At 31.0% G+C, this 12,392-nt stretch overlaps 1 protein-coding gene across 2 annotated transcripts in view; it reads left to right on the forward strand.

The window, feature by feature from the left end:
• Nucleotides 1-4,439: 4,439 nt before the first annotated feature.
• LOC108319939 (serine/threonine-protein kinase TOR) overlaps nt 4,440-12,392 on the forward strand; it is a 37,866-nt gene continuing 29,913 nt past the window's right edge. For both annotated transcript variants that reach the window (XM_052869430.1, XM_017551256.2), the window contains exons 1-12: nt 4,440-4,709; nt 4,808-5,146; nt 5,232-5,306; nt 5,534-5,706; nt 6,505-6,603; nt 7,900-8,059; nt 8,186-8,329; nt 8,473-8,642; nt 8,731-8,935; nt 9,062-9,256; nt 11,307-11,459; nt 12,189-12,310. In XM_052869430.1, the coding sequence (XP_052725390.1) occupies nt 4,596-4,709; nt 4,808-5,146; nt 5,232-5,306; nt 5,534-5,706; nt 6,505-6,603; nt 7,900-8,059; nt 8,186-8,329; nt 8,473-8,642; nt 8,731-8,935; nt 9,062-9,256; nt 11,307-11,459; nt 12,189-12,310 (1,949 nt within the window). In that variant the 5' untranslated portion in view covers nt 4,440-4,595. The remainder of the gene's footprint in view (nt 4,710-4,807; nt 5,147-5,231; nt 5,307-5,533; nt 5,707-6,504; nt 6,604-7,899; nt 8,060-8,185; nt 8,330-8,472; nt 8,643-8,730; nt 8,936-9,061; nt 9,257-11,306; nt 11,460-12,188; nt 12,311-12,392) is intronic.

Consider the following 12,392-nt stretch of genomic DNA (forward strand, 5'->3'; position numbering starts at 1 on the left):
TGACAATTTTCCAAGTATATTGATAAAATAACAATTATATATTAATGTTGGCTCATAGTTTTTCAATCTAATATTGAAAAAACAAACAAACTGTTGACAAAAATTAATATTTATGTTGATGATAACAAAATTAATTCAAGCATCATTAAAAAAATAATCACGAAAAACATCAATTGAAAAAAAAAATACACCCACGACGAAGTAGTCTCCTCGGACATTGGTCTATAAAATTATAATTAATATCAAACAATAAATATTATTGATCTACAAAAATATATTATAACAACTTAAATTGAAAAATTAAGTGTATATATCAATAAAATAAATAAATAAATAACTCAAATTGGCGTCAACCAAAATAATCATCTTCATTGTGTCTTGATTTTAGTCAAAATAGACTAACAAAACCAAAATAAAAAATTAAGAAAATATATGAAAAATAAAATATGAATTTGAAAATGTAAAAATTTACATATTCTTATATTTGAGAAGAAATTTGAAATTTACTAATTTTAAGCAATTTAACTATTTCGTGAAATTATGTCTTAATTCTTTTTTTATATATTATTGTTACAATTTTATTTTATTTTATTCAGAATGATTTTTAAATTGTGTTAATATTCACGTTTAGCAAAATGAGCATACTTTTTTGTAAATCACCTGATTTATTCACTTTTTGGTCAGTGCCCACTTCTTTCGTTGAGTATGTTGTTTTAAGACACTAATTTTTGTTGAAAAGAAAAACAGATTAGAGTATACAATTAAATATACAAAAACAAAAGTATGAAAAATAAAATAAAAAAGGTAAAATAATGTGGATGGTTTATAAAGAAATGAAGGTGAATTGAGTTGCTCTTATAAATGGATAACTTTATAAAAATTTAAAACCATATAATGTTGAAAGGTAGAGATCTCTGAAGTTTGGTAAAGTTTTTTTTATGATCAACTTGTTAATGTTTTTTTTTTCTATGTGGCTAAATTGTTAAGATTATATTAAATTCATGTAAGATTGACGGTTGATTGTATATAATGGTAAAATTGCATAAATTTAGTGTAGTGTTATTGTCTTATTTGATTAAGTATAGTTCATAATATGTTAAAATTATTAGGTCTAAAAAGGAAGAAGTTTATCTGGAATACACAATCATCAATGAGACCTGAATCAAACCATACAAAATAATTGACACCGTTCTCTATCTAAAACCTTGAGACAATTGGTTAAGATTTTTCATTTTTGTATAATGCTCTTCTTTTTCATTTTTATTCAATATGAGACTTAGACTCACAGTTTGATTCCCAGCAAAATTGGGTCACAGACACACCAGGGATATATTCTCTTTGTTTTAATTGATTAAGGAACTAAACTAAACGATTAAAACAGTTACTAAAGCCTAATCAATTATGAAAATAACATGATCGGTTAAATGCGTCAATTTTGTAGCTAGACTATATATGTGTTCTAACTCATTTTCAAGTATAAATAACATTTTAATTTTGTTTAAATTAAAACAAAAACACGTCCAGAACTGTATTGAACTAATAATTTTGTTATGTCTAACTATGATATCTACACTTATTGGTGCACCCAGGTTACCATTCTTGTAAATTGTTTTTGTCTTTGTTAGGTAGGCAAGACTTTAAGAGGGTGTGTGTATAGTCTATTTATATTAGAATTTTTGTGTATTAGAGTGTGATGAAGATACATGGAGAGAGGTTATTGTATTATCGACTATTATAATCGAGTGAATTTTCTCTAACATGTTATTTAACTCATATTGTTGGAGGATGATTGGATGTAAACTCAATTCAAAGTTAAACCAATACAAAATTGTTGTGTTCTTTTGCTTGGCCATACATTTTACTTTACTGGTCAGAAAAATCTTTTAAAACAATGTCAAAAGTTTAAATAGTTTAAAAATTGTGAAAATCTAATTCACCCTTATTGAAATTGAGATATAAGAGTTTACATTTTGACATATAATTAACAATTTAAGAATGTCATACTAATCTGTACTATTTAAAAATTAATATAAAACACTTGTAAATATTTATTCACGAATGTATTCTATTTTTTTATTTTATATATATATATATATATATATATATATATATATATATATATATATATATATATATATATATATATATATATATATATGGGGTTTACTAATTTATGTAACGTCTTTTTTTAGTGAATATATTTTAGCAAAGTGTACAAAATTTTAATAGACAAAAAAATCTTAGAAAAATATACCTTAAACCAAGGATATTTTAATAATTTTAATATTTAATTTAAAATAAAAAATTTGTTATTTAATAACTATCTTTTATTTTTTTTATTTAGTTATTAAGTCATGGATGGATGATAAATAATTAACTTTTATTTTTTTATTTTTAATTAAATGTTAAAATTATTAAAGTATGTTTTTCTTTAAATAATAATTTTTTTGTCCATTAAAACTTTATTTTGTTAAAATGTATAGACTAAAAAAGACCTTAAGTATTTTATAAATATTTTGTTATTGTAATGAATTTATTTTATTATGATATCATTTTATACTTAGTTGATTAAAGGGATTAGATATGTTTTTCTTTTTAAAATAATACATATGTTTATGTACATTATGATTAGGCAGCCATGATGATTATGGGAGTAGATTGGATGGTGCCAAACTCAAACTATTTTAATTAGAAAGTGTACTGCACAGAGACTGATCGGTCATGGAATGAACTGAACTGAACGGTTAAGATTAATTGTCGCAAGGCAATAAAAAACATCACAATTAAATTCATAATCAGATTTAAAATAATTTAAACAGTAGTAAGTCGACTCTAATAAAAAATCTAATAAAAAATTATAAATAAAAAGTCTAAATAAAATAACATGTTATATATTATTTACATATTTATTGTGTATGCGTTAAGATCTGAACTAGTTTTATATTATTCTCAATTGGTGTGATGAACAGAAAACAAACTTAAAGACAACAAAAATTTGAATGACAGTCCATTGGAAGTGATTGATAGCTCCTACTTTCATTCTATCTTGTAAACATTTTTATTCAATATAATTAGGTTCACATTATTTCAAGGACATTATAATTTGAATTGTAAATATTTTTATTTAATATAATTAGTTTGACAGTACTTTGAAGACATTATAATTTGAATTGTAAACTTTTTATTCAATATAATTAGATTGACAGTATTTCGAAGACATCATAATTTGAATGACAAACATTTATATTCAAAGTATTCCGAGGACATTATAATTTAATTACATAAAAACATATTTTGAAATGAACTCGTAATAATTAATTACAAAATTTGGTTGTGTATTTTTAATAACTTTAATTATTGTGAACTATTTGGCTTTGTGATAATTAAATTTTAGGAAGGTTACATCACAAACAAATTATTTATTTTTCATTTAATTTAAAAATTTAAATTTAACAATCTCTTTGTTATATATATATATATATATTATTTTATAATTTATTGAGAATATTATTTATAAAAATATATCCCTTAACTTTTTTAAAAAAATTATTTATATTTTGTGAGTATATTAATTAGATTCAAGGCGTACAATAAGACAAATTGTTTAATATATTAATTTGAGCATAATAAAAATACACACATAGGCTTGGAGAATGGTCATTTGTTTTAACAATCATTTAAACATCACACACACTACCTATAAATTAAAATATAAAAAAGTTATAAATACAAATATATAATAGTAAAATTTGATAATAGTTGACTTGTTAAGTTACAGGGTTACAAATAACTTATTAAGTTTTTTTTTATTAAGGTAGAATAATGAATTCAAAATTTTATTTACATTGAAAATACACAAAAATATCCATTGTTTACTATTTTATGTGGTTTTAAGTTGAATAACAATTTGCATGTTATTAATATTTCTGTTCATGTTTAATTTAGAAATATTTTTGTGATAAAATAATTTAGATTAAACTTATGCGATTTTTTAAATTTAAGTATAAAAAATATGTTTTGTAAATCGTGGTCATGGTATTAAAAACATATATGATGGTGTTTTGAAAAATACCTTTTGAATACTATGATTGTATTGCTTTTTAGAAAGACTTATATTAATATTGTATTTTTACATTTATATATCTAAATTAACCCTAATTTCTTATTTTGAGAACTTTATTTTATTTGATTTTTTCTAAAAAATACTTAGTATTTTTTTTATATATATACCAATACAATTAGGATATAAAAGTTCTTAATAATGATTAACATATAATAATATAACAGTTGTTGTTGGTATTAAAAATAAGATAAAAATAAAACTAGAAATGAGAAATATATATAGTGAAGTTGTTGGTGGGTGTGAATTACATTCGAGGGTGTGATACCCAGAGGTAGTCCACCTGACGACTTCCTTATTATATACTGAATCCCTCACTTGAGAAGTAGGTTTGTCTGAGTGGCAGGCGATGCAACGATGTCGGACTGTAGACTACCCTTCCCTCCCATTCTGAAATATTCTCTCACTCTTCTTCCTTCTCATTAATACTTATACACTCTCTCACTAATTTAGGGCTCAGCTTTTACCCGAATAAATGGCAACGGCGTCTCAGTCCCACCGTTACACAGGCCCGCCCTCCGCCGGACCGGGACCCGGCGATGCTCTCAACCGTATCCTTGCTGATTTATGCACTCGCGGCACTCCCAAGGCAATCACATAGTGCCACTCTTTCTTTCTTTCTTTCATTCTTTATACGTCAATTCAATTCGTATCATATGGATCACTTTACTTCACTCCCTTTCTCAGGAGGGTGCTTCTCTTGCACTAAAGAAGCATGTGGAGGAAGAAGCTCGTGACATTAGCGGCGAAGCATTTTCTCGATTTATGGATCAGTTGTATGATAGGATATCCTGCCTTTTGGATAGCAGCGACGTGGCAGAGAATCTGGGAGCGCTGAGGGCTATTGACGAGTTGATAGATGTGGCGCTTGGAGAGAATGCTTCCAAGGTCTCCAGATTTTCCAGCTACATGCGAATTGTCTTCGATACAAAGCGTGATCCTGAAATCTTGGTTCTTGCTAGTAGGGTTCTTGGTCATCTTGCTAGGGCTGGCGGGGCCATGACCGCCGATGAAGTCGAACGCCAGGTTCTTGCTCTGCATCTTTTTTCTTTTCTCTTCGACTTCACTACACTCTGCTGATTTTTATTTTTCCTCTGCTCTTCCTTTTCAGGTTAAAATTGCCTTGGATTGGCTTCGAGGGAATAGAGTGGAGTATCGTCGATTTGCTGCTGTCTTAATCTTGAAAGTAAGTACCATTACTATTGTTCTTATTTTGATGAGAATTGCTCGATGTTTTGATTCTTGAGTTTCATCTTCTAACGGGTGAGTTTTATCCTGCCTGTTTTCATCATTTTGGAATTTATTTATTCTCAAATTCTTTCAATGAATTTCGAGTGTGTCTTAATGTCATCACAACTTTAGAACCGCTCTTTTCCTAAGAATATGTACCATCTTTTGATTTTGGTCATGCAGGAAATGGCAGAAAATGCTTCCACTGTGTTCAATGTCCATGTGCCAGAGTTTGTCGATGCTATCTGGGTTGCTCTGAGAGATCAAGCGTTGCCAGTTCGTGAGCGGGCCGTGGAGGCATTACGAGCTTGCCTTCGTGTTATTGAGAAGCGCGAGACACGATGGCGTGTGCAGTGGTTAGTTCTTAACTTGTTAGGATGTGTAACATGTAAAGCTATAGTAAATACGAAGCTGGTCGGCGGTAGTAATGCTTTTTTGCCGCTAGCCTCTGGTGACGGTTGATGTACTTAGATTAGATGAATTTCAAATAAACTCTCTTTCACTTAGAAGTTTGAAAAATCAAATTAAAGGTTGATTGTATACATGTAATATTATTCAACAGCTTGCCAGCTATAGTCAGTAGACTCAATCAGTGAATAGACTTTGAAAGCTGATGTTCTCATCATAACCACGAATTATTGATTATGGCAGCCATTTTGTGATAATTTATTTCTTCGTGATAATGATAAAATGCAATTTCATTCAACTAACAATGTCAAAGTTGTTTGTTATTTCAAACAAGGAGTTCTTCTGTTTGCTGCCCCAGATAATGCTTGGTTCTGCTGTAATAAATTGCACCAAATTTGTCATTAAGTCATTGAGCTTTTTACTTTGTTGCGTGTTCTCCATGCTGTTAATAAAAAGTATGGGCTGGGCCAGTAATCAATAAAAGTTTAATATAATTGGCCTGTGAGTAACTACAGAAAAGGGTATATCTTTGGTCATTTGAATCCACATTGATGGTTATGCTGTTGATATTGAGGGATCAAGCAGGCCAGGGCTTTCTGTGTGGTTTTGATTAGCATAAGTATGCTGTTGTGTTTCCGGAAATCTATTTATATCGCTTTCATCCTTCATTATGCATGTTGATTATATGATTTATTGCACAATATGCTTTACTAGAGAGGAATCCTTCATTTTCTTTTTGATGATAGGTACTATCGAATGTTTGAAGCAACGCAAGATGGGTTGGGTAAAAATGCACCTGTGCACAGCATACATGGTTCACTTCTTGCTGTTGGAGAGCTTTTGAGGTTAATAGAATTTTCAACATACGCATTGTTGATGTGCAGATTTTTTTTTTGATATTTTCAATCTAGAATTCTACATAAACAGTGTCTGTTTTCCTTTTTGTGATCATTAGTTTATCATATGCTTGTGTATGTGGAGTGCATGTGTGTTTTGGTAGGAAAAAAGGGGTTTCCGAAAAGATCACAATCTCCACCCCAAACAATGTTGTTAGAAGAGGTCACCATGTCTTTTTGAAACTCATTACACTAGTTCTGCTTTTTGGACACAATTGGTGCTGCAATAGCCTCTACTGAAAACAGATCTGTGGTTTGGATTTTTAATCTTGTTGTTTCACTATAATGTGCTATTGGTGACTGTTACCATCGCTAGGCAACATGTGTGGCACCAAATGTTTTGTCCTTCACGAAATCGTGATTTAGACAAGAAAAAATTATGTTGTAATGTATGTTAAACATGAAATGGGATCTAAATATCAGTTTTACTGACTATACAGGACTATTGTTGGAACTATTTGATTTTTGATCCTATTTGAAGTATTAAAATCCACCTCTGTTCTTTCAATTACCCGATTTCTCTTGATGAAAGCTTAAAGAACTCCTGTGAATTTGTTATCATCTATCAACTGTGATTGAATTTACTCTTTGATTTAGTACGTATAGTCATCAACCAAGGGTAATGTGTCTTCTTGACATAGCCAATGATGGAGATAGTGTTATCAACCATATATTGCAAATTTGTAAATAGTTAATTTATATAAGAATGCAGTAAAATCAAGAGTTGGTTTACTGTAATAAATTTATCCTTTTTTTTATATACTTGAATTATGAAATTTGTTGCAGATACTAGTTATTAATCTTTTCACACTATTTTGTTAGAGAATTGGATAATATTTAGATGAAGTAGAATAGAAAAATAAATAGGAACTTTATTGATTTTATTCTGTTTTCAAGATTTAAATAACAGAGATATCACAGGTCCAAGACAGAAGAAAACCAGGAAGTGTACAAAAGGGAACTCAACACTTAGGAAATTTGAGAGTCCTTGTTCTCCTTAACTTTTCTCTACAATTTTCAGTCAATACTCTATTAACCACTGAACAACTATCACATAGTGGTCAAAATTTTCTAAACTAACTGACAGCTTAACCAATCATTTCTCAAATCATAACCATCCTTGCTGTTATGACGACTGTAAAAAAATTAACTACCCTGGTCCCTGAATGTTTTCTATTCTTTATAGTAAGAAATCTCTTACCGTGGTGTGCTATCATTCATATATCTCTAATTATGGCTGTGCAGGAATACTGGTGAATTTATGATGTCGAGATACCGTGAAGTTGCTGAAATTGTTCTCAGATACCTTGAGCACAGGGATCGCCTTGTTCGCCTGAGCATAACTTCATTGTTGCCTCGCATTGCACATTTTCTACGGGATCGTTTCGTCACCAACTACTTAACTGTATGTGAATGCTGCTCTATTACTTTATTATGCTTTCTTTGTCTAAGATGACTTGGAAAATGAAGACTATTGAGGAAGTTCAAAATTTATTTGTTTGAGTGCCCATGGAGATGAAATTCCTTGCAGATATGCATGGATCATATTCTTTCTGTCTTGAAAGCACCACAAGATCGTGATAGTGGGTTCATTGCACTCGGAGAGATGGCCGGGGCACTGGATGGGGAACTCATCCATTATTTGCCGACAATAACTACTCACTTACGTGAGGCGGTATGTTTCAGTCACTGTTATTGGATGTTAGTTTTGTGCCATAATTTTGTTTTTGTGCATTGCATTTGTTATTTAGAGAAGTGCTTGGTAATTTCGTCCTATTAAGGATCTGAATTGACAGTTGGGTCATTTTGTTCATGTAGATTGCTCCACGTAGGATCAAACCTTCACTTGAGGCCCTGGCTTGTGTTGGAAGTATTGCTAAAGCAATGGGCTCAGCAATGGAACCTCATGTACGAGGACTTTTGGATATAATGTTTTCTACTGGCCTCTCTATGGTGCTTGTAGAAGCCCTGGAGCAAATAAGTACCAGGTATAGTGTTGGCTTAGAGCAAAGTCTATAACCTTTATTGTGATTGATTTTGAAAGGCATATTTATCATTGTTTTATTTTTTATGCAGCATTCCGTCTCTGCTGCCAACCATTCAAGACCGGTTACTAGACAGCATATCTATGGTTCTTTCTAAATCCCATTATCATCCGGGGAAGTCTTCACAAAGTATGGGCAGAGGGACAATAGTAAATACACCTCAGCAAGTCTCAGAGCTTAATGGCTCTGCTCTTATACAACTTGCTTTGCAAACTCTTGCTCATTTTAACTTTAAGGTTTTGAATGCTTATTTTCTTTATTGACATTCATATTTGTTAAAAAAATTTATTTTTGTTTATTTTTTATTTACAAGTTGGGAATCACTAGAGGTTTAATTTCATTTTATTCTGTTGACATAATAGGGCCATGAGCTACTTGAGTTTGCTAGAGAATCAGTTGTTGTCTATTTGGATGATGAGGATGGGGCTACACGAAAAGATGCAGCTCTATGTTGTTGCAGATTAATTGCCAGTTCTTTCTCTGCTATAGCATGCACACATTTTGGTTCTAGCAGGCTGACTCGTTCAGGGGGGAAGCGCAGGCGCCTTGTTGAGGAGGTTTTGTGATTTCACACATTTTATATCTTTTGTTCAGTTTCATTTTTAAGAAATATTACTACCCGTTCTTTAAGGTTTTATTTTCTGGGAGAAGCTTTTTTAATTGGTGTTCTTTACTTGGTTTTGGTCATTTGATTTCTAACTTTGATAGGGTTTTTGCTTGTGAAATTGGATTGTCATATTATATAGTTTATGGTGAACTGTGAACCTATTTAAGCTAGCAGAAAGAAGTCAGAAGTTGAGACAGTTTTTCTTTGTTACTTTTAAAGGTTAGCAAGTTCGTGAAAAGAATGACTAAGAAAATGAAGGAAAGTCAAGCAACGTAAAAACCAGAGTATTATTTCCACTAAGTTGTGTATTTCATATTGGTTGAGCCTAATGTTGAGTTATTAGGTCATGTAAGATATGCTGATAAAGTTAGTTCTCTATTAGGATTGGTTTCTTTGAACATATTAATCTTAAAATAATCCGAGAGGGAATACAATTTGATGCTACTGGTTCTGAAGTTAGACAAAGAGTAGAAGAATTATTGAACCCTATGTTCAAACCCTGTCATAATATGAGTATGTATAGCACTGGTTTACGGTAGATTACAAAGATGGATACGCTCCCATGTACCCACTAGAAAAGTGACACCCCCTTAATTTGCTTTTATTGTTTATCGGATTTCCTTGTTTAGTAAATTACAGTGATATCTGCCAGTTTCCATTCCTCTTATTATATAGATGTTATTATTCCCTGCATACCTCTTGACTCTCCTTTGGTAGACCTGCTTAAACCTATTACAATTTCTCTCTCTAACGAGAGTCATATCAAGGAGTGGATTTTAAGTTTAACTCAATCCTATAAAACCGATTTATAAACTGAGGTTTATATCTACACACACATAATATTCTAAATTAGTTTTATCTATAATCGATGGGAGATTTTCAATAGGTTATATGGATAATATTTTGCTAGGGTTTGTGTTAAGAGCAGTTGGTTTGTAATCTAAAGAAGTTATTGGTGCATGGTGCAATTTCATAATTATATTTGCAAATCCATTTTCTAAATGTTGAATTGTGGAATAGGTTTTTATTCAAAATTTGTTAGGAGTTAGCTAATATATATTTCTCCCCCTATGTATGAGGTGCTGTTGGAAAGAAATGAATTCCCCCAGCTTAGTTCTCTTAATTTTTGGGGATGTTCAGATATGTTCCTATATTTAAAATTGTTGTAATTGGATGCCCAGCATAATCCTCAGCAATATTCTTTAAAATTTGTAGTGGGGTTCTAACTGTTCTAGTATTTGAGCATCATGATATTTTCTAATTGTAGGATGAATTCAGTGACCTAATCAGTTTTTCTTTTTACTATATGGGTTTTAAATCCAATTCATCTGGTTTACAGTTTCAACATCTACTATATGGCAGGGACCTTTTTTGAAAATTTTAAAACCAATGGATTCATTTGAACATCCAAAAAATATAGGGGCGTGCAGATTTATCTGCCAATATTTTTTCAAAATAGTTGTGTTCCACCAAAGTACTAATTAATTAGCTTTGTAAAGGTTGTTAAGGAAATCATGGGCTTCTAGAATTGGTTTGGTAATTTTGTCAAAATACGGTTAATGTTGCTTTCTAGGTGTGTTGCATTTTTTTATGCTTTTTGTTCTTTTATTAGCATTAAATATTACGAAATGATTGGATATGAAGAGACATTTATCTGACACCTATCATGGATGAGATGTTAGAAAATTGGTTAAGGTAGTTTCGACACATGTAAGAAGGTCACATGAGGCACTGGGGAGGAGAGTAGATTAAATGGTTTTTAATCCCGTGAAAAGAAATAAAGGGAGCACGAAAATGAATTTAGAGGAAATCACTAAAAAGGGATCTCGTATAGAAAAATATTCCTGAAAATATGTACTTTGATGGAGTCCAATGACGATGTGTGATCCATGTGACTGGCCTCACTTAGTGGGATAGGATTATTGTTATTTTGTTTAGTCCCTTTTTTCTTATGATGATATATGATATGCTTGTTGCTAACTGGTTTTGACTTTTTGAAGCTTGTGGAGAAGCTTCTTATTTCTGCTGTTGCAGATGCTGATGTTACTGTTCGACACTCTATCTTTACTTCTCTCCATGGGGATAGAGGTTTTGATGAGTATTTGGCCCAGGCTGATAACCTGAATGCAGTATTTGCTGCTTTAAATGATGAGGTATTAGAACTAACATACCTTGTATTGGGATGATGCTATTTTTCCTTTAGATTTATATTTTGTATTGTTTAATCTTCAGTAGGCTCTATTGGCTGATTTGTGTATGGGCAGTTGCCTTGAATTTTTCTTCAAGGGTGGTAATTGGATATTTTGGGGATAACACATCTGTTTTTTTACTTCAGAAATGGTGCATGATGAATAAGTTGGCACACAGCTTTTAGTGGCCCTCTTGTTGTGTTTGATGCTGAAACTTTATGTTTCCTTCACTTTTTAAATAATAATAACTTTTTTGTAATGTGTGCCTATGGGGAGAAACATGCTATGGAAGAAAATATATACTCTTAAATGGTTTAAATCTCTAAAAGGCACAAACATTGAATGTTTTTTTCTTTTAATTTTTTAATTTTTTTAATTTTTGGGTAGTATATATATATTTTTTTTGAATAAGAATTTTCTATTTTTATCTTCTCATCTTGTACCCATGGGCACACATTAGGAGACCCCTGTTCACAATTTCCACATACTTGGCTTATGAACCAAATGGTGTTATTCATTACTTGAAAAAGTATGCACAACTTCAATATTATGGCTCCTTTGCGCTTGTATAGCTGTGGTTATGATATTATCATATGGCCTGGTATACTTAAGTACGATCTTATTTTCCAGTAGTTAGGTGTTGGCGCTCCATTATTTTGCTTTATGTTGATGTTGAAGTATCTAATTCTACAGGATTTTGATGTTAGAGAGTATGCAATATCTGTGGCTGGTAGGTTGTCAGAGAAAAATCCAGCTTATGTTCTTCCAGCTCTTCGTCGCCATCTTATACAGTTGTTAACATACTTAGAGCAGAGGTAATGTTGAAGTATTTACTTTATTGGTAGCTAAGCTAAAGGACACATATGGAAAGATTCATCGTTTTGCAGTTCATTGATT

Source organism: Vigna angularis, chromosome 10, assembly GCF_016808095.1.
Source record: "Vigna angularis cultivar LongXiaoDou No.4 chromosome 10, ASM1680809v1, whole genome shotgun sequence".
In the NCBI taxonomy this organism is placed as follows: Eukaryota; Viridiplantae; Streptophyta; class Magnoliopsida; order Fabales; family Fabaceae; genus Vigna; species Vigna angularis.